The 23,625-nt window shown below is 36.6% G+C and overlaps 1 protein-coding gene across 1 annotated transcript in view; it reads left to right on the forward strand.

The window, feature by feature from the left end:
• Window positions 1-23,625, forward strand: part of OTOGL (otogelin like) — a 136,585-nt gene that overhangs the window by 12,667 nt on the left and 100,293 nt on the right. Inside the window, exons 6-15 of the mRNA XM_043564287.1 lie at window positions 5,981-6,108; window positions 6,474-6,580; window positions 11,106-11,212; window positions 11,431-11,556; window positions 12,737-12,845; window positions 14,028-14,074; window positions 14,544-14,689; window positions 15,866-15,989; window positions 18,025-18,202; window positions 21,710-21,834. Coding sequence (XP_043420222.1) covers window positions 5,981-6,108; window positions 6,474-6,580; window positions 11,106-11,212; window positions 11,431-11,556; window positions 12,737-12,845; window positions 14,028-14,074; window positions 14,544-14,689; window positions 15,866-15,989; window positions 18,025-18,202; window positions 21,710-21,834 — 1,197 coding nt within the window. The remainder of the gene's footprint in view (window positions 1-5,980; window positions 6,109-6,473; window positions 6,581-11,105; window positions 11,213-11,430; window positions 11,557-12,736; window positions 12,846-14,027; window positions 14,075-14,543; window positions 14,690-15,865; window positions 15,990-18,024; window positions 18,203-21,709; window positions 21,835-23,625) is intronic.

Genomic DNA, 23,625 nt, shown 5'->3' on the forward strand with positions numbered 1-23,625 from the left:
TTCTTCCTTCATTGAGCCAGCTATTTGTATACAGAAGGGTGCAACTTGTCCTCGGTTAGGTAAAATTGGTAGCTATCGCTTGTCTGCTCTAGTGATTTTAAGTGAAGCTTGAATAGGAAAATATATATGTGTCATTCTTGAAATCCATAAGGTAGTTTACATTTTTTTCATTTCCTAATACTTTTTAAAAATTTATTTATTTAAATTCAAGTTAGTTAACATACAGTGTAGTATTGGTTTCAGAAGCAGAACCCAGCAATTCATCACTCACATATAACACCCAGTGCTCATCTCAACAAGTGCCCTCCTTAATGCCCATCACCCACTTAGCCCACCCCCCAGCCCACCTCCCTTCCAGCAACCCTCAGTTTGTTCTCTGTATTTAAGAGTCTCTTATGGTTTGCTTCCCTCTGTGTTTTTATCTTATTTTTCCTTCCTATCCCCTGTGTTCATCTGTTGTGTTTCTCAAATTCTGCATACGAGTGAAATCATATGATATTTGTCTTTCTTCTTAATCCATTCATCAGTCAGTGTACATTTGGGCTCTTTCCATAATTTGTCTATTGTTGATAGCTGTGCTATAAACATTGGGGTGAACATGCTCCTTTGAATCAGCATTTTTGTATCCTTTGGATAAATACCTAGTAAGTACAATTGCTGCATTGTAGGGTAGTTCTATTTTTAATTTTTTGAGGAACCTCTATGCTGTTCTCTAGATGGGCCTCACCAGTTGGCATTCCCACCAACAGTGCAGAGGGGTTCCCCTTCCCCCACATCCTCACCAACATCTGTTGTTTACTGTGTTGCTAATTTTAGCTATTCTGACTGGTGTGAGGTGGTATCTTATTGTGGTTTTGATTTGTATTTCCCTGATAATGAGTGATATTGAACATCTTTTCATGTGTCCGTTAGCCATCTGTATGTCTTTTTTGGGAAAGTGTCTGTTCATGTGTTTTGCCTATTTCTTCACCAGATTATTTGATTTTTGAGTGTTGAGTTTGATAAATTCTTTATAGATTTTGGATACTAACCCTTTATCTGATGTGTCATTCGCAAATATCTTCTCCCAACCCATCAGTTGCCTTTTAGTTTTGTTGATTGTTTCCCTCTCTGTGCAGAAGCTTTTTATCTTGATGAGGTTGCAATAGTTCATTTGCTTTTGTTTCCCTTGCCTCTGGAGACATGTCTAGTAAGAAATTGCTGTGGCTGAGGTCAAAGAGGTTGTTGCCTGTTTTCTCCTCTGGGATTTTGATGGTTTCCTGTCTTACATTTAGGTCTTTCATCCATTTTGAGTTGATTTTTGTGTATGGTGTGAGAAAGTGGTCCAGTTTCACTCTTCTGCATGTGGCTGTCCAGTTTTCCCAGCACCACCATTTGCTGAAGAGAATTTTTTCCATTGGCTATTCTTTCCTGCTTTGTTGATGATTAGTTGGCCAGACTTTTATGGGTCCATTTCTGGGTTCTCTATTCTGTTCCATTTATCCATGTGTCTGTTTTTGTGTCAGTATCATACTGTCTTGGTGATTATAGCTTGAAGTCTGGAATTGTAATGCCTCCATAAATTAGTGAATTTGCTAAATTAAGATAGAAGTCTAAGTCATGTAACAAATATTAATTGGGTATTTACTTTGTGTCAAGCACTGTTACAGGAGCTTGTGATACATCAGTGAAGAAAACAAAGACTCCTCCCTTCTCTGGGTTTATATTTTAGTAATGCAAACCCATTTGAGACAAACTTACTTACTTTTAGACAAAAGATATTTTGCATCAAGTCTTCATAGAAATTAATTCATTGAGGGGCGCCTGGGTGGCGCCGTCGGTTAAGTGTCCGACTTCAGCCAGGTCACGATCTCACGGTCCGTGAGTTCGAGCCCCGCGTCGGGCTCTGGGCTGATGGCTCAGAGCCTGGAGCCTGTTTCCGATTCTGTGTCTCCCTCTCTCTCTGCCCCTCCCCCGTTCATGCTCTGTCTCTCTCTGTCCCAAAAATAAATAAAAAACGTTGAAAAAAAATTAAAAAAAAAAGAAATTAGTTCATTGACTACCAAACAATAATTAAAAAAATAATAATGTGGGGGCGCCTGGGTGGCTCAGTCGGTTGAGCCTCCGACTTCGGCTCAGGTCACGATCTCGCGGTCCGTGAGTTCAAGCCCCGCATCGAGCTCTGGGCTGATGGCTCAGAGCCTGGAGCCTGCTTCCGATTCTGTGTCTCCCTCTCTCTCTGTCCCTCCCCCGTTCATGCTCTGTCTCTCTCTGTCTCAAAAATAAATAAATGTTAAAAAAAATTAAAAAAAAATTATTCTGTGAACAGAGTTTATAAAAGTTGAATAAAAACTTGGAAAAATTTTTTTATCATGTATGATGATGTACATATCTTTATTCTAAGTCATGAAACTAATTTCAGTGAGCCATTAAAAATGGGGGCTGTTTTGTCAGCAATAATATTCCTTGATACTATTTACAATAACAGTTAATAGGAGCATGTAGCTATATTATTTCCAACCCTTACACCATCCTGTAAGACTATTGGAATTTTCTTAACTACAATGAGGGCACAAGGTGATGTGCCCAATGTAACACAGCTGGTAAATGATATTGTCAGTGTTGGTTTACAGATCTGACTGGCTTCCAACCCCATGCTTAGATAAATGTTTGAGAAATTGACTTTTAATCTGTAAAAGTGCTATGTATATCATACTTTTTTTTGTTTTATAATAAAATTCATAAAGAAGTTTCACCCATATGTTGTGTTTTAAGAGACAGTGAAAGTCCTGCTTAGAGTGTGAGTTCTGGAGTCAGATTGTGGGATTCAAGTTCTGCTTTGTCACATATTAAATCATCTCAGTTTAATGATACAATGATAGCATTAGAGTTACAAGGATTAAATGAGATAATCCATGCAAAATATTTAATGCAGTGGCTGCCACATAGTTAACGCCGAATACATTTTAGCGAATTTACAATCATCTCCAAGTGTTCTCAGTAAGCCTAGAATGGAGCTAACAGGAAAGTGTTTGATTAACACTGCTTTAAGAGGCCCTTGCTAAAATGCAGACATTTTACCTGAGATGGATAATGCATCACTGGGGCTAGGTTACTAATTTACTAGGGTTCCATGGCGTCAGTTTCCTCATGTGTAAAGATAATAATAATGACCCCAAGAACTTCTTAGCCTGTGAGGATCAAATGAGAAAATGTAAGTGAAAGTGTTCAAAAGTCTGCGAGCACCATATACACATGTACAGTGTTGAGATCATCTTGACATGCGATTTTGCATCCCGTTGGATACATAGAATGAGAGGATTCACAGACTTGGCATCTTGAGACTATATTTGGAAGTAGGGTTTTGGACTCAGGCCACACCAGTTGGATGGCCATTATTGATTTCTTTGTCTTCTGTATCAAAGCTTCATGAAGAAAATAATATTCAATTCAGTTCTCAGTGTTAGAAAAGACAGCTATGGGCAACTTCTCCTGGGACATCTGAGGAACTGGTATAGAGGTGAGGATAGAAAATAGCATCTGCTCTTGCTAGAGGCAGAGAGACTCCAGTTAGGACCTTACTTACGGGTCAGACAGACTTTGATAACCTGGAACATAAAGTGGTTGCTCTCAGTGAGATACCTGGGGCAGCCTGAACCAAAGTGTTCACAGATTATAGCGGGGAGAAGACTGACAGAAGGCAATTGAACTGAATTATGGCTGAATTGACAGAAGGCAAGAAAGACCCTGGAAAGTATGTAGGAAGAGCCTAAAGAGAGATTTCAGCTTTTTTGTACAAAGTTTTATTTGGTGCCCAGTGTAAAGTGGAGTATTAAAAAAACTAACACCAGTAATTGGTAAGGATGTGACTAGCACCTGCCCTCTGGTTTTCTCCCATTCTGTAATAATGCAAGAAAATGTCTACAGATAAGCTGTATTACTTTTAGCTTTAACATGCCTAGTATTTTTTTTTTTGAAACTCAGCCTGCCCTTTGCTGATTAGATAAATCTTTAGAGGCACTGTGGTGGTTTGATTGAATGCCATCGAATGCATAGTTTCTTAACAGTGATTAAAATTGTATTTTCCCTTGCAGTCCTACTCATTCTTCAGGGATGACTTCACAAAGAAATGAGGCTTTTCAGAATTTCTGTGGATATAGAAATATTTTAATTGATTGTCTAGTTGAGATTCTGTTTCCATAATTCATGTTTATAGGCAGCTACACATCAAAATAGAAGCCTTGGTTTACTCTTGTTTTTCCCAACATAGTAATTAATAATCCTCATTTTCTCTCTTAGAAAGTGTTCCAATACAGACAAGAGATGATTTGTAGCATATTTTGCATGAAACATTTTAAATTTAGTTTTGCAGGCCTCCAGCAAACCAATTGATATGGATTTAACGTCTCATAATAACCAACTTTCGTGACTCTTCTATTAATATAATGTCATAAAAATAGCTAAATATGTGGTTATAAGCTGTATTAAAGTGAACTCTAAGGGACTGTCCAGGTTATCTAGTTACATTAAAATTTGTGCATAGATATTAAAATCAGTGGGCCTTTAGCTAGTATTTTTGGCCCTGCAGTTTTTTCAAAAATGATGATGCTTTGAAATGAAATGTGACTATAAAGTTACTTAAAAGTAACATCAGTTTTTCCTGCTTAAAAAACAAAAAGTATATTAGATCAGGCCCAGGCTTGGTTCAGTGTGTAACATTTTCAACAGTATCAGAGATAATGAGGTAGGCCAGACAAACTTGAAATAATAATCTAATAATGTATTTAAATGTTGCAACCCCCCTTTTATTTATTCATTCACTTATTTGGCAAATGTATTTAGAGCACCTACTACATGCCAGATGCTAAGCAAAGGGGAAGCTTTGACACACGGTTGCCCTCCATGTAGAAGAAGACAAAATAAATAGAAACAAGTTAAAGTATAAATTTTTGGGAGCAATAGCAGCTATGAAAACAAGAAGTTGTAAATGGAGATTAAGAGCAATAGAACAGTGTGTGTTCAGTGGTAATCCAGATCATGTGACAGAGAAGGCGTCTCTGAGGAGGTCGTATTAAACAGACACCTAAATAAAGTAAGGGAGAGAGCAGAGGGACGATTGGAGAGAATTTTGAAGAATGGGGAGCAAAAGCAAGAGCAAAGTGGGAATGAGCTTAAAAGGAGAACAGTGTGAGGTCAGTGTGACTGGGGTAGATTGAGCAGGAGTAAGAGAGAAGGGGACAAGAGGAGTGTGTGGGGGGTGGGGTTGGTGTAGGAGGAGGGGAATCAGGGGAGTGCGGGGGGCCAGATCATAAAAGTCTTCCAGGACACAGCAAAGTTTAGGATTTTATTCTGAGAGAATGAAGCATTCTTGTAGATGAACTCCCACAATAACCCGAACCCTTTGTGGTAGCAAGCAGACCTGTTCCTCTCTTGAAGATGCTGAGAGAGAGAGAGAGAGAGAGAGAGAGAGAGAGAGAGAGAGCGGTCAAATATGTGGCTTGAGATTTCTTACTCTAGTGGTGCGAAGCTCGTCATCAGTGGTAGACAGTGTAAGTCTAAGTGGTGAGGAACCTAAAGTTCCCATCCGACAGCTGTCTTAGAGCTTTGAGATGTTACCGTGTTTGGTTCTGCTAAGCCTTTGAGATTTTAGTTTCATTCTTTGTCTGAACGTGGAGCAGGATTAAGATGAACACTTTCAGTCCCTCCTCTTGTTGCTCAAATGATGTTCGCTTTTGCTCTTCAATGTTATTCACTTTTATTTGGTACTTACGCTTTGTTCAATGTATTGTTATTACGCTAAAGTGATACTACCCCAGCGTTACGCAGAGGCAAGATTCAGGAGCTTAAAGTAATGTTATCGTCTAATATCATTGGCAATCATTGGTAATGATAAAGTGGCTGAGTTTAACTTTCTGACCAGGAAGTTTATGTTGATGAACTGTGTTTGTGTAAAGTGATGCTATCACACATATTTTTGTGTGTCTGTGTTTGTGTGAAATAGAGGACTATACAGAAGACATTGCTATGTTTGCAAATAGTTGGTCGGTGCAAATTCCAGATGACACGAAATGTGTACCCACACCCTCAGATTTTCCAAATCCATGCTCCAGTGGAATGCCAGCATTTGAGGTAAATGTGATGTGAAGAGCTTGGGCACATTGGATATAATTCACACATATTGTATTTGTATATTGAATATTAAGCATTTTTTGGTACAGATGCTACATACTTAAACACGGTTAAATTGAGGGAATGTAAGTGCAACAGGAACAACTTGAAGACATTTCAGAAAGAGTAATGTAATGAGTTTCATGGGAGCAGTACTCATGGTGCAAATATGTAGTTAGAAAAATGTTGGTTAAAACTTATGAGCGTAAATTGCCTTCTGTTTCCTGGTAATAACAGAGACACCTGCAAGTAGATCAGTAGAAAAAAACGTGAGTGCCCACGTATCCTTAAACATGTGCTGACGACTGCCATCTTTTTCTGCACAGGCAATCTTCTTCAAGTGTCAGATATTGTTGCAGTTTCCTTTCTTGAGCTGCCATGAATATATTGATCCATATTTGTATATTGCCAGCTGTGTTAATGATCTTTGCAAGTAAGTGAAATAATTACTATTTGTAATTAAAATTTCTTTATCCAGAAAGAAAAGAAAAAACCACTTCTGTAACTTAGACGTCTCAGCAGTTCACAAAACATCATGGAAATGTAAAACATAAACTGGTCTAACGTCTATTAAAAGCTTTCTGGATAATACATGCAATCTAAATGGTTTATATAAGCAGCATAAAAAGAAGCATTTCTTAAAGGTTGCTTGTTCCACTGATCGCTTTTGGAGTTTAGAGATTCCAACAGAGTCTTTCAAAATAATGTTTTGAAATGCAGAAAATCAAACACACAAAATTACAAGGGAAACTGTATTGAAATGGAGTTATCAAAATAGTAAAAGAAATGAATTTATGATATATGTTTTTACATGCATTTCAAGTCTAACTATAACTACCATTTACATGATCTCAGTAAATATTTTGAGATATCTGCAACAATTATAATTAGAAATGAAAACATTAAAAAATGAAGTATGAGATATATTGTTGACAAAGTCACAGATATTGCTATGGACATTGTGATGTGTTGTCTATATGAGTAATTGATGCCAAATTTCAGTTAGAGGTTAGTGACAGTACACATGTAGTCTTGACCCCATCCAAGGTCACCTGACTCTTACATTTTCTCCCAGGTTAAGAATACCTAGACTAGATGGTTGTCTAGGGAACAAATTTGGTGAGACCCATCATAATATGTTCCTCAATGTAGAACCCACTCTAAATTATCTATTATTGTAGTCTTTTCTACTATTGTTTTTCAAAAATTTACCAAGAGTATTTGATTTTGAATGTTCATCTTGAATGTTGAAGAATATCTCAAGATATTTTAATAAATTTGTATTTTTTGAAGAATCTCAAGATGTGTAAATGATACACGGGAACTTGTTGTAAAAGACTAGACTAATTTTTGATTGAGTAAAACCACTTACACCTCATCTTGTAGCCTGTAGCTTGTTGAGGCTTAAGTTTAGCAAAGGTGAGAACAAAGAGGGAAAGTTGAAGTAGTATGAAATTATCTTATTTACAACTACTCTACTTTAAATAAATGGAGATTACTATAAAATAATGAATATAATGATATTTTTCAGATGTGAAACTTATTTGGGATGCCTGTTAATTTTGAGTGGAATACAGTTTTATCTTTATTTATATGTATAGTCTCTAAATTTTAGGGATTTATGAACTACTGCAAGAGTTTTGAAAGAGTTCCCTCTCTGCCTAAATATTGGGGACCGACCTAACTTAATATTTGACCACATTCTGTTCCCTATTCGGTTTTATTTTTTATTTAAGTGCTATGTTGTTATATCTCTATTCTTTTTCTCAGTCTCTTTTTTGTGGATCTTATCGGTGGTCCATGGTTTTAACCTCGCTGTGTATATGGAATTAAAAATTGTGTTTATTCCACCATGATTCATTCTTTGGCTATTCTTCAGTAGTCTTTTCACTTGCCATCGGCATTATCATCTTTAGCATGCACTTCTCAGGTCGACTGAGATGAAATATTTTGGCAGATCTAGGAAAGTCATTTTCCCTTTACTAGGTAGGATATTGTTTGGTTGCTTCAGTTGCCAAAGTATCAGTGGCATAAATTAAATTGAAACATATTTTTCCCATATAAAGGTCCAAGTTGGTAAGCGATTCTGGGGTCATACCATGTGTCCACACCATGAATTTTCCAGTGACACAGCGATGCTATTGTTATGTCATCCCACAAGGCCTAGGGTGTTGTCCTCAATTTCACTGCCAGAACTGGCATACCACTCCCACGTCTATAGTTTAGCACTTAGGAAGGGAGAAAATGAAGTAGAGGGCTGTTGGCAGCTTTTTAAAGAAAGAGTTCTGGAAGTTTCATGTATACTTTTAACCCTTTGGTCAGAACTTAGAAACATAGCCATGTACAGATGGCCATGTACATAGCCATGTACAGATGCAAAGACAGATGGGAAATATTGTCCTTGGCTGGGCAGCCATATGCTTCGCAAAAACTTGACGGTTCTAATAATGAAGAGAATCAGGCTCTGGAGACAAAAAAAAAAAAAAAACAACCAACAAAAAAACCCAAAAATACAATCTCTGTTATACTCACTTCATCTGAAATTTCATCATTGAGGATTTAACATTTTTGTCTTGAAATTTTGATATCTGTAGGCTTTAAGTTTTGAAATCCAACTGCTTTCTCCAGGGAAATAAAAATAGCAGGATAGAGAAATGCCTTTTACTGTTGAAATCAACTGATATCACCAGTGATATGTTTGAGGTGAAGAGGCCAAGTTTGGGGACAGAGCAGTCATGTAATACCAAAAGAAGGGCATTATAAATCAAGTAAGTGGGCCTTGAACAAATGGTAGTGAGAGGCTACCAGTTAGCCTTTTACTTGTCTCAATACTTCACTGAGGTCTAGACCTACCTACATCCTTTCTTTCCTGAAGGAGAGTCTCTTCATTTCTTACCGTAGGGGATGGCACCACAAAGATCCTATACAAGAAGAACGTTGGGAATCTGCTGAACACAAATTCATTTCCTGCTTGCATTATGATAGTATATTGAATTCACTTCAACAAACTTTGCTTAGCATCAATTCTGAGCTGAACATTGTGCCACATCTTGGAGAAACAGAAACCATTTAGACATGGACCCTGTCCTAGGAAGTCACATTCTAGTGGGGCAGAAACAGGCCTCCAACAATGACACATGCTCTAAATGTGAAGGGCAGTAGATGTGGAGAGGTTTGCTGAGTTTATCAGGGAGTGCCTTCCACAGTTCCACAAAGGAGATGCCATCTGAACTTATGCCCTCCTCTTTCTGCTTTTTAGAATGCTAAACCTAGAAGCAAGGGAATGCTTTTAACTTTGTCATGCCAAAGTCAATTGATTTGAAAACAATTATTATTTAATGCTCATTTTCCTTATGAAAGTTAACACCCAAAATGGAGCAAATAAGCTCATTTTCCCCTCAGCACACTGGAATAATAATTTCTTTCTTGCCCAATTGTGAATTTTCGTGTGATGCCATATATAATGGGCATGGCATGGATCCTAGAGTTAACACAGATACTTAATAAATGGTAGCTATTTTAATAATAGTTGCATTGGGTTGGGAAACCAATATTCAGTTACTTTCTTAATTTTCAAAGCATCTATTAATTGTAGGAAACAATGCACATATTTTAATGTAAATCAGAAACTTATTATCTTTACAGGAATTCAACAATTTTAGCTTACCCTGTTTTTCAGAGAATTTTCTTGTTTGGCGGTTTAGAATATTTTCTGAGCTTTTGAAGTTTATATGCTCAGTCTCCTTTTCCTTCTAAAGCTCAATTAATTGGACTAGATAAGCTGCATGACTCCAATTACAGTAGCACAGGATAAGTGCAATTTGAGACAGGTGGCTTCTACAATAGAGATACTGAAAATGCTAAGGTTCACAAAATACAACATTCTTAAGGTCATTATCTTGTAAGATGTGTAACTATTTAATCTTAAGCTTGACTTGGATTGAAAAACAAGTCCACTACCTTATTATAAACCTTGCTTATTTTATAGGTGCTGTGTTAATCTGTTTGGGGAATTGGCAGACTTCTGATATTTGTCTGGGGAGCTTCCAGGGTTATTATAAGAGAACAGTGAGAGATTATTTACTCTTGGCAATATTATAAAAGTAACTAGCCTTAGTAATTCAAACTTGAAAGAATTGAAAATCTTTTATATCTTAAGTTAAATGCTATTTATTCAATCTTTCAAAAGTGCTGCAGTTTTATTAGTATTGGTTTTATTGCAGCATGTGGACTATGAAGAGCATGGTATCTTAGAAATAATTTTCATATTTGATGCTTTTGTTGTGATAGAATTTTACCTATGGTAATGGGATTTATGGATGTAAGTTTATAAATTTATGTTTATTAATAAATATTTAATATTTATTTCCCAAAAGGGCTGGGATGTTTTGTGTGGGAGCAAAGCAATACATACAAAAAGATTCTGGGCAGAATGTCATAATTAAAATAGAAAATTTGGGGGGCACCTGGGTGGCTCATTCGGTTAAGCGTCCAGCTTCGGTTCAGGTCATGATGTTGTGGTTTGTGGGTTCAAGCCTCGCAATAGGCTCTGTGCTGACAGTTCAGGGCCTGGAGCCTGCTTTGGATTCTGTGTCTCTCTCTTTGCCTCCCCCCTGCTCACACTGTCTCTGTCTCTGTCTTTCTCTCAAAAATAAATAAAAACATAAAAAAATTGTTTTAATAGAAATTTTTTCCAGTACAGGTACTCTTTTGAACCAAAAGCAAAGTGGCCAAATTATTGAAATAGTTTGATGAAGACAATTTACTCAGGTCCTGTGAGCTGTGATCTCATGCTTATATATTTTCTGCCCAATCGTACATAGTATGTGCATGCTGACATCAGTTCATACTAGAATATTCACCATGCACGCAACATTTCTAGAGATCGGGAGCTCAAAGCTGTGGTTTCTGCCAATATTTCCTGTGTGACTGTGGGTGGCTCTGTCTTCATTTTCCAGAACTGATGATGATGAAACCTATTGTCGTGCAGCCACCGAGTACGCGAGAGCCTGTTCCCACGCTGGCTACCCGATTCAAGACTGGAGAGATGACTTTCCAGCATGTAGTATGTTTTCTTATTTTCTAAACCCTGTGTATTTGTGTTAATTTCCAGTTTATACTAGTACTCAAAACTGCCCCTAGGACTCAAAACTACTGATTTACAAGGATTTGTCATTGACCCAATAACAGTGGTAAACTTTCATACTTTTCCAAACACTATTTTTTTTTTTGAAAGAGAGGTGAGTAAATTTGACTTATGGCTCCCCTGTTTGCCCATTTTAGCTGATAAATGTGATGACAGTTTCGTCCATCGGGATTGTATCAGTTGTTGCCCACCAACCTGCACATTTGAGAAACAGTGTCTTGGGAGCAATCTCCATTGTCTTGATGGATGTTACTGCGCAGATGGTAAGCACTTCATGAGAGAAATGGTGTCTGTACTCATGGAAACTAGTATCCAGTGATTGAAGAATCATATCATAATGTCCTCTCTCAGGACATAGGGCTGTTGCAATTTTCTACCCTGGTAGGATTTGATCCTTGAAGTGATTAGGAAGAATGGCAGCTTTTCTACTATGTAAATTTCCCTGGAAATTTGGAATCTGGAGTCCTGAAGTTAACCATGGCAAATCTTTTGTTCTCTTGGATATTTAAGGATATTTAATACTGTGCATATTTTCATGTTTTGAAGGTGAAAGCAAGTTAAAAAAAAGCCTTCATATGTTGGCAGTATAGGATTTTAGTCCTGACGTAGTTTTAATATGTGAAATTAGAAGTAACATAGCAAGTGATACAGATGAGATTTAAGATTAGGAATGAGGAAGGGAAGGAAAAATAAGATAAAAACAGAGAGGGAGGCAAACCCTAAGAGACTGTTAAAAACAGAAAAAACTGAGGGTTGCTGGAGGGGTGTTTGTTGGTTGTATGGGCTAAATGGGTGATGAGCATTAAGGAGGGCGCTCATTGGGATGAACAGGTAATAAATATCAAGGTAGTGCTACTCAAAGGGCCAGTGAATTGGAACAGCATTTGCTACCTCTCTCAGTAAAGCTTGTTGAGCCGTAACGTAAATCAACCATGTTACCAAGCACATGTTTCATTCAGCTGACCTTTTTTTGGAGTAAGAATTCATAGATAAGGAGTAAGTATACATAGTAAGAATACATAGATAAGTGTAAATCTCTCACTTTGAGATGAACAGAAATTAAACCAAGAATATATGTTCTCTCTCTCCTTCTCTCTCTTCTTCCCTCAAAAGCAAGGAAATACTGTCTAGTTGCCTTTATTCAATGTAGTGAAACTTGAGTTTTTGATGGCAAGTCATGAGATAAGAAAATTTAAAATTACTGACATGGATCCCTATTTTAAATTTAATTTAATTTAATTTTTTCTGAAATAGACCCTTATAAGGTAGCTACTGATTGAGATAGAACCAGGTTGTCAGTAACCTCTTTAAAAGTAAAAAGAATTATATTTTCAGCACCTAGTGTGAGCGGGTGTTCGATAAAAGTTGGTTGAGTTATTATAGTCAAACAACACATTCTTTGTTATTTCTTTTGAGAATTTGATACATATTTTTCTTAAATAGGCCTCATAATGGAAAATGGGACTTGCATCTCCTTGGAAAATTGCCCGTGTAGTTTTCATGGATTAGCTTACTCAGTTGGTTCAAAAATTGAACAGGAATGTACTGAATGGTATGTTATTAATATACAGCCAATTATTTCTGGGTACCTGATTAGTTGACAACTTCACCATGACATATGTCTAAAGGAATGTACTTATTACTTATTTTCTTCCAAAAATTCCAAGACACAGTTTGTATCTTATTTAAAGGCTGGATGGGAGTAGGACAGGGGGCTATACATAGTTTCATATTTTAAATATGAAAGCAAGTTCAGAAAAAAAAAGCTAGAAAAATATAGAAAATTTATAATTTATTTTATGATGTAATTCTCACTTCCCTTGATAATTCCATAAAATCAGAAACCTATGTAATGAGTCTGTTGCATTTTCTTGTTATTTGTAACCAGTAATCTGCATATATTTTTACCATTAGAACATAATGGTAATCCTGGTCTTCTCTACTGAGTACTTTAAAAAGTGACTCTCCAGATTGCCAATACATGGCCATCATTAGAGACATTTAGAATTTCTTATTACATTAGCAACTAAAACTATTTTAGGTAAGCATGAAGTCCCTCCAGGGAAGTCTTATAAAGAACAGGTGTAAATGTCAGCAGGCCCTTGTCTCTTTGCTGTCAGTGTGATATAACTGGCATGCAGGTAGATAAGCCACCACATTCTTAAATAATGATTTAAGCTCCTCCTCTTTAGAGACTCTGCTTCTATCCTTCTATCCTCCTTCCATCCTAAAAGTCTTTTTGATGGCAGAAGGCAGAATTTATCTTACATAAGAGGACATCTTTTCTCTCTCTTTAATGTCTGATGATCCTTAAAAGAAACTTTCTTGTTTTGTAGTAGACGAAATAACTTTATTAACTCTTTATGTATATTTCCCTCCTAATATAGGTAAATACTTTTTTGTGTGTGACTTTTTTTTTTATTTAGTTTAAGCAATGAGAGAAGGACATAAAACAAAAGGTCTCTGTTTGCATAGTACTTTCGTTCCTGGCTATTCTGTATTCCCTTTGTGTCATCTTTAGTGATTTTTAAGTATGACACACAACAAATAATAATTTAGGTGCTGCCCAGCCCAAGTTTATCAGTTAATTGAAATTTTGCAGATATATTTTTCAAGTCAGATTATTCTGAACCTATAAACATGGTATGTATTGGTACATTAATCAATACATTGATGCAAACATTAATACAGTTTCTCTATACCAGTAGATTAATATTTTTATAATTTCATTTAGTGTGTGTGTTGGTGGAGTTTGGAACTGCACTGAGCATGACTGTCCAGGTAATCTTTCAAAATGTTTTTAAAGAAAATGTCTCAATTTTCTTTGAATTGAAGAGGAAGATGGCAATGATGTTTATGAGTTCATCTCATATATAACAAGAGATGTAATGATCCATAAATTCAGATACTAAGAGGATAAATGGAAAATTGAACAAAGGATAGCTTTGAGCAGGTGACTGGTCAAAACTTACTGATGTAGTATAAATATTACAAAACCTAAAAAATACATTGAGCTATCCTTTAATAAATTTTGAATTAAATTTAATAACATAATCTAGTAAGTTTGTCAGACGAGTACATTTTAAACACTTTATCTATTCTTTTTGATGAATGATTATTTACCCTAGTCAACTTCCTGCTTTCAAAAACTAAGCATAATTTCTTTCTCTGCCTTCTCCTTCTTCTCTCTCTCCTTCTCCTTTTTGTTTTGTATTGTTTTTTTTTTAATTTTTATTTTTTATTTTGATAGTACAATGCTCCGTTGTGGGTGATTCTCATTTTACAACGTTTGATGGTCGACATTATTCTTTTATTGGAATGTGCCAGTACATCCTTGTGAAAGGAACTGGAAAAGATAAATTCACAATTACTTTACAGAAAGCTCACTGTGAACAGGTAGGAACATCTCAAAATGGCCAGAAGAATTTTTTTGTTTTTGTTTTATTTTGTTTTGTTTTGTTTTGTTTTGTTTTGTTGTTGTTGTTTTTTCACTCAAGCTCCATTCTAGGTCAAGAGTGGTAATACATAATATGGTAATAGTGGTAATATGAATGGTAATGTAAATTTTCTGCAAAAATCATTGTTAAGATGCTTCACCATTCTTCCTATGACAAAGAAAAAATGTTGCTAATTAATCTATGTTATACTGTTGCTTATATGACACATCCTGATTTCAGATATTAAAATATGAAAACAAATATGTTTTAGATTAAATACTATGTATCTAATTGTCTTTTCTTTCTTAAAAAATGGAATTTATATGTATACTTTTTTGGACATTTCATGCATAACTGCACAATGGACCTAAGTTTTTGGTTACTTCGGAAACCACTATTTTAAGGAGATGATTTTTGACAGGACTGAGTCAGCTTCATGTTTTCTAAATAGATTTGATGAATTTCTTAGCATACTGGAATATCTACTTTAGATCTTTTCTTCAAATAAATACATCAGTTATTTGTAAAGACACACAGATTTTCCTCTCTTTAAATCAGGTAGTCAACATTTTGCAGAAATCTTTAATTTTCTAGTTTTATTCCAGTATGAAATGGTTATTTCCAACAAAAATTCTGAACTACTTTATTTGCTTTTTCTACAGCTTGATTTTTTTTGGCAGTATATCAGAGTCCAAATAAATTTTCTACATGGAATCCCAATTCTCTTTGTTCTTTTACTTATTGAATTTTTTATGTTTAGTATTCCACTTAAATGTATTGGAGAGCTATATTAATAATGTGCTATGAAAAACATAACTATTGGCACTTTGTTGAGAACATTTTTATTTAATGTTCTATGTACAATATAGGTAGGTATATGGTATACTTAATGTACTATATAAATACAAATTTTATTGGTAATGGGGCTATATATTATATGTTAAGTACTTTATTATATTACTTATACTCAAGCCTTCTATATACCAGGAATTCTTATCCATGTGCACTCTCTTTCTCCTTTCTTCTTCCTCCTCTCTCTCTTGCTTTCTCCCGTTCCCCTCTCCCATCATCCCTATCTCTTTCTGTGTCCTATTTCTCTCTCATTCCTTTAACCAATCACTTGATTTTTATGCAGAACCTTGGCTTGGTCTGCCTTCAGTCTATAACTCTAATTCTGGAGGATGATTTTAACAAACAAGTGACCCTTAGTAGAGGAGGACAAATCCTTACCAGTCCTAACCAAGGCTTCAATCTGAATGGTAAGAAGCATTGCTAATGATGTACTTGCCTTACATTGACAACAGCAACAACATTAACAACAACAACAACAACAACAACAACACAACCTGAATGAAGTCTTCTCCCATTGGCTGACTAACCTAACATTTGAGGGCCTATGTGTTGCCAGGTCTTCAGCTAGAGACCTCAGAGATTACCATGTCAATGGGAGCTAGTGTTCACCTCAAGTGGCCTAGAGTTTGCAAGGGGAGAGGTATAACAAAACAGCCACTTGCATAAAATATAACAAACTCAAAGATATGCACAGGGACTCTGGGGATCTAAGTGAGTACAGCTCACCCAGCCTTGGGCAAGAATGTGCAGGTACAGTCAGGCAAGTTTTGACATCAGATACATCACCTCTGAAGAGGTGACGTCTCGTTCAGCATTCAAAGCTGAGGATTGTCAGGGTGAAGGAGGTGGGAAAAGTGTTCCATGCAAAGCAAGGAGGTATAAACCGTGCAGTATGATTAGGGGAAACTATAGCTAGTTTGGGACTGCTAAAGCCTGAAGAATGTCCAGATATGAGACTAGAGAAATAGGTGGGGGGTGACACTAGGGAAAACCTTATATGCAGAGCGTTGTTATGGTTTTCGTGTTCCTGCCTGTGTTCTAGCATAGTTATTATTAACACTCTCTTTCATTCCCAGAGATGTCCCAATTTATATTACAAATTACATGGTCGTGCTATTCATTGTCATGCTAAGGGTGTTGAACTTGATATGAAATTGAATATGAAATTATCATTATTTGACCGTTTTTATGTACAAAGATAACAATCTCATATGGTTCAACCAAATAAATAATAAGTTTCAGTGAGAAGAATGATAGTCTTTCTTTCTTTCTTTCTTTCTTTTTTTGGTAGACTACTATGGCAACTCCGTGGAAGTGGCTTTAAGAGAGGCTGGCAGGAAAGATGGAGGACAGTTAGGGTGTTACTGAAGTCAGTCATGCAGGGAATGAGGAGGAACCAGCGTAAGGCAGTGACAGTGGAGATGGAAAGAAGACAGATTGGAAATATTTAGGAAAAAAAAGTGGTCTGAACCTAGTGATGGATTGGATCAGGGCTGGTTGGGGAAGGGCATCAAAGGCACGATGTGATCAAAGAATGGTTCTTAGATTTCTGGGCGTGGTGACCAGATTGGTGGCAGAAATTGTGATAGGGATACAGGAGCAACTCTCATGTTGGCAGAAGTCATTAGTTCATACTTGAACACAAGTTTCTTGTCTCTTAAGGTGTCTGGTAAAAATGGTGGCTCTAAAGTGCTGTGCTCTCCTTTTTACTGATAATCTCAGGGGAATGCAGAAGGTTTTAGGAAAGTACCACTTCCTTATTGAAACATCACCGGTTTGGGGAAAATTACACACACACACACACACACACACACACACACACACACACACACGCGGGAGTTAAGAAAAAGAGGTTGGACTTCAAATGCTAAGGACTGTCCACACCTGCCAAGAGATGCTAGCCAACTGAAGTTACATGTGGACATGACAATCTATTAAAAAGATCTGCTGAAGTCTTAGAAAGGAGAGACAGAAGGGAAACAGGAGAAAAGAATGCACAGGGTGGCAAAAATTGGCTCTGGAGCACAGGAGCAGGAACTGGGAGCCTGCCTGCTTCATGTCCCTCTCTCTCTCTCTCTCTGTGTCTCTCTCTCTTGCGTATTTATTTTGAGAGACAGAGTGAGCGAGCATGAGCACAGGAGGGGCAGAGAGGGAGAGAGAGGGAGAGAGAGAGGGAGAATCCCAAGCAGGCTTCCCACCACCAGCATGGAGCCTGATGCAGGGCTTGAACCCACAAACTACAAGATTATGACTTGAGCCAAAACCAAGAGCTGAATGCTTAGCCAACTGAGTCACCCAGGTGCCCCCCTTTTAATGTTTCAAGTTTTTATTGAAGTTCTAGTTCCCAGTCTCTTGAAAGAAGAGTTCTGGCATTATACTCTAGCATTTCAGAACACTGTCTATGAGTCTCAAAGCTGATTTACGTATGTTCTTTTCCCGCAGGAATTGTTGAAATTCAAACTCTGTCATCCTTATTTATTCTTCTAAAAACCACATTTGGTTTAAAGATTCTGTTTGCTATAGATGGGGAAAGAATTTACATTCAACTCACTAGCGCCTGGAAAAGAAGAACATTAGGGCTGTGTGGCACTTTTAATGGGAACATAAGGGATGATTTTCTGTAAGTATGATTTCTGAATAGCTAACATGATTTAATGACTAGTAATTTGGAGGAATCAAATTCTTTCATTAGAAGTGTTTACTTAACTAGTAATAGCTTAGTCATCACTGTTCCAAGAGCTTTATATGATCATCTATTTAAATTTTAAAGCAATCCCCTAATTAGTAGCTCTGTTTTATAAAGAAACTCACTGAGACCCTCAAAGCTCAAAGTCATTTAGCTCAAATACGGTGGGGCTGGGCTGTGAATTTGAGTGGTATAACTCAGAGCCCATGGAATAAGTGCCTGTTATTCTCTCCCCTGCCACCTATCAAACTTAACAGTATTTTATTTTTCAATGTGCACTGCTTTTTAAAAATCTTAATATCATTTGGCATTAATGATAGTAAATTTTACCTTTAAAATATTGATATCATTTGGTATGAATGATTCCTCTGAAGTAACATTTTGGCAGCTAAGTTAAATGAATTTTATGATCGTTGGTGTTTCATCAGAAGAAAAGCAATACAGCACAGTTGTACCCCTTGTACTGATGACGCAGTTTCACTTACTTGTGAAAAGACAGTGTATGATTTAGTGTAAATGCTTTGGGCACCTGTTCTTGAACTAAGCACTGTGGGACAATTTAAGCAGTATCACATGGTTCGCATCCTCAAGGACCTTGTATTGCAGATCAGGAGGGGATAACAGCCTTTAAGAAATAATGAGGTCAATGCAAGGTATTAATCAACAATATATATAAAAACACTGAGGTAATTTCAAAACGTTAAATGTTGAGCCATGTGGTTGTGGACAGAGTAACAAAGGAACGTCTCATGAAGAAGCCATTCCCCGAATACTATAGTTTTTAAAACACTTCTGCATATTTTTCCTATTTGGGTTTTTTCCCCACCACCTAATCTTTCTTGTGAATTCTGATTTTATTGTTCAAACCAATTCAGACTCTATTTGCTTCAAAACAGGAGCTCATATACCACCAGACAAAGTTCATTTTGACTCTGTTATCTATGAAACTCTGTCTTTATGTCTGGTTTCCATTTAAAACTATGAAGGCTTTGAGAATAAGGATGAACCCCTCAATCCTTCTGTTCTTAGGAACCCGCATAGAGTCTTTTTTTTAACTTGTTTTATTTTTTAGTTTTTAAAATTTACATCCAAATTAGTTAGCATATAGTGCAACAATGATTTCAGGAGTAGATTCCTTAGTGCCCCTTACCCATTTAGCCCATCCCCCCTCCCACAATGCCTCTCATTACCCTCAGTTTGTTCTCCGTATTTATGAGTCGCATAGAGTCTTGTATGCAGTAGACAGTTGAACTAAATGGTGACGGGGCTTTTAGTAGGGCTCCAAGAAAAGAATTTGGAGGGGCAAGGAGAACTGGCATTTACAATTTTAAATTTCAAAAGACAATTTCTTTTACCTTTTCTTCTGTGTGACTAATTTGTTCTTAGGTTATTTAGTTCTTTATGCTTCATTTGTTTGTAGGTGAGAATATCAATATCTTTATCAGATTCATGAAACAGACTATATTAAGTGGCTTGGCTAAAATGTGCAGAAAAGAAGTTTAAGCCTTCTTTCTCTTTCTTGTTTATCAGAATGGGTTAGCAGTCAGTGTTTAACAGATGGCAGATCTGTCTGCCTCTTTCTCAGGCACCAGTCGCCTCCATGTATAAACATTCAGGCATGATAACAGTGCAGGATAATATTTCAGAGTCATAGATAACTTTTGAACATTGTTTAGCTTTCTAACAAAGCAGTTAAAATTCTTTACTTCATAGAGGTTAATGCGAATCTACAAACATAGTGGAATGGAAAATATTAATTACTTGAAAATCTTATTACAGTAATTTAAGTGTGGTGAGCCCAAACATTGTTTTATAAAATGAAAACGCAATAAATAAATGGGTCCACATTTTAGTTCCTCCTCTGTTTTGTATTTATTAAGTGGATCAAGTGAAATAAGAGGTCCATCTCTGAGTCCATTCCTCCTGGGAACCCTGGCTACACCCATCACCTTGACCTATTTTATTGTCCTTTGAAGCGTTGAAGAGAGAAGGAGAGGGGAGACAAAGCAAAGAGCTAGTGCTCTTTAATTTCTTTGGGTCTCAGTGTTCTTGTTTGAACAAAATGAGATTTTGGATTAGGTGTTTGTTATAATGCTTTAGAGTTCTAGAATGGTTTACTTTTGAGGAATTGGGAAAGAGAAAGGGTGGGGACAGGGGATGAGCATTGTGGAATGGCTTGTGAAGCTCCTTTTTATTCTCCTCTCTCAGCTTCCGTGGTGAGAAGCTCCATATAGTTGCTAGTGGCTGAGGTCAGTGGTAACCAAAGTAGCTAATTTAATAGGACAATATAGACAGCTGAGATAAAGCCTACTCTACTATTTGGCCATGTTGTTGGGGCTTTCATTAGTCAAGTATTGTTTGGTCAAAGCTTCCTACAGGAGACCTAACCCAATCTGATCCTTTTTTTTTTTTTAATGTTTATTTATTTTTGAGAGAGAGAGAGACAGAGTGTGAGAGGTAGAGAGAGAAGGAGGCACAGAATCTGAAGCAGGGTCCAGGCTCTGATCTTTCAGCACAGAGTCTGACGTGGGGCTCAATCTCACAAACCGTGAGATCAAGACCTGAGCTGAAGTGGGACACTTAACCAACCGAGCCACCCAGGTGCCCCTCCAACCTGATTCTTTAGGTCACTTTGACAATGTCTGGTACAGTGTCTAGTCAGGATTGTCACTTATTAAATAATGGTTGATGAGTTATTAAACCTTGATTAAGCCCCTGCTGGTGGGGGCATTTTAGTGTTTGTCCCTTAAGTGTTATTGTGTTTATAAGCCTGGTGTCAGAAGGGTAGATGTTTCTCTTCCATTTTGGTTTGCTGAGGATACTGAAGTGAGCAACTTTGGGTGAAGTAGGGCTTTCATACCATCTTCCCTCAATTTTCTTTTGGTTTGTTTGCCTAACTTCAGGATGGAACCTCAGTATTTCAGTCCTCATAATGGAAATTGAAATACTGAATCAAATATAGGATATTTATATTTGGGACATTTGTCTTTACCCTAAAAGAATCATGTGAGCTACCTGCATCTACCTCTCCACATGCACCCTAAACCACACACACATTAATGATTTGGTTGTGTGAATGATGTTTCATTAAATTGGTGAGAAATGGGGTTTGAATCTTGGCTCTGACGCTCACCCGCTGAGTGAATGTTAATATTTCTCTGAGCTTCTTCTCTCCTTTCTCTTTAAAATGGGAATCATATTTTCTTCACAAGCCTGAGGCAATTATTAAATAAAACCATATATGTTCACAATTTGACCCATTATAAATTCTTAATAACCGGAAGCTAATATCGCACATATTTTTTAAAAGATAGAACATTTTAAGCTCTAAGTTTTCTTTGTAAGTTAAAAAAATTGTACTCTCCGTTTTCAATATTTGAAGACTATGAAGAAATGAAATGAATGGGAGAGGCTAAGATGCATGTTATCTTTGCTTTTTAGGTCTCCATCAGGCATGATAGAAGGCACCCCTCAACTTCACGCGTATGCTTGGAGAGTTTCCTCCACTTGTTTTGCACCTGTTCATGTTCCTATGGTGGACCCCTGTAACATTAATCAACAAAACAGTAAGTCTTTCTTCCTGCATGTAAACCTGGAGGACAGTTCCATGTATTACTGTCATCTTAGACAATTCGATAATTAGATATGCCTCTTTAAGTAATCTAGGTTATTTTTTATAAAGAACTCCAGAAAATGACTATCTTGTTTCCTGGTTTGCATTCATAAATTTACTTATTTTAGGTGTTGACACCTAAATCCCTAAACTCTTCACAAATGTAGGCTAGCATTTTGGAGATGTCAGATTCTTTAAATTCTAAAGGAAAATCTCTGGAAATACTGTAATAATGCAGTTATAGTCTTGTGATATTTGACTTGAGCTCCACAGTGTGACAGCTCATGTGGATTCTCCTATTGCTATCACATTCATTACCGGCTCTTACTCAGACAGCATGCTATGACTTCATAAGCAGGGGCCAGCGATCCAAGGAGGTCTGTGCCATCAAGTGTGCAACAATTTGAGAGGGTCATGCTCCAGAGTTCCAATCTGCAATGACAGTGTAACAAACAATGCCAAGAATTTATCCTGTACTTGTTTTTTTTTTTTTACGAAAGCCACAGCAAACCATGTGAAAGTCTATTTCACTGATCAATAAAATGAGATGTATTGTTATATACATATATTTTGCAAAATGGCTATGAAAAAATTAATATGTATGCTTAAATAAATATTTTTATAATTTTAATTTGTTCCTTTAATTGTTTTGGCTAATTTATTGTTTCTAGGTAGCTATTTTTTATACATTATTAATGTTGTTGGAGTACCTATACAAACCCAGTACAATTTCTGGAATTTTTGGTGATTGTTTGGGAGGAATCTTTTGATTATTACATGATCCTTAGAATTAATTTATAGTTTTGATGTACTGGAAAGAATATAATATAATGCTTTCAGTGCTGCTAGCTTTTTGTCTAAGCTAGGTTCTAAACTTGTAAAAGATTGTTAACTTCTGTGGTCATTTTTTCTATCTGTAGTAAGAGTATTAGGCTAAAGTCTTGTGGTCTCTATAATTCAATATTTTTTTTTAAAAAGTTTATTCATTTATTTGAGAGAGAAAGAGTGAGGAAGGCAGGGGATGGACAGAGAGAGAGAGAGAGAGAGAGAGAGGGAGAATCATAAGCAGCCTCCACACTGTCGGTGCAGAGCCCAATGTAGGGCTCAATCTCACAAATGGTGAGATCATGACCTGGGCTGAAATCAAGAGTCTGATGCTTAACTGACTGAGCCACCCAGCTGTCCCTATAATTCAATACTTTTAATCTCACTGCCATTCAATGATACTTTCCCCCCTATTCTGTCTTAAAATGTCTACTAATAGATTCCCTTCTCCTTCAATTAGTCTTGCTCAGTTTGTTTCTAACTTTCTCAATTCTCTCTTTGATATTTCAGCAGCTTTATTTTTTGTTTTTTAATAACATGTAAAAGCTGGAGTAGAGTCCAAATGGCAAATTCAATTTCCCTCTGGTCTTTTCTTTATGACCTCCCTGTTACATGCCATTTTATTACGTATATATTTTATCACTTTTATCCCCCTATCTCATGTCTTCTATGACATATATTTTAGATATAATCCTCCTTCAACTTTGTCGTGACCTACTTTAAAAATTTCAAATAGGTAAATTTAGAAAAATCCCCAGAGAAAGGAAAATAAATAAAAGCCAATAATTCTGAAGGATATTTTTTCACAAGGATCTTCTTGAATCACCCTTTTACTTAATGTTAGTAGGAATATTTTTTGATCTACAAATCCTTAAGGCACATGGTAAAAGCCCCACTGATGTATTGCTTTGCTTTGGCA

This window comes from Prionailurus bengalensis, chromosome B4 (assembly GCF_016509475.1).
Source record: "Prionailurus bengalensis isolate Pbe53 chromosome B4, Fcat_Pben_1.1_paternal_pri, whole genome shotgun sequence".
Taxonomy (NCBI): Eukaryota; Metazoa; Chordata; class Mammalia; order Carnivora; family Felidae; genus Prionailurus; species Prionailurus bengalensis.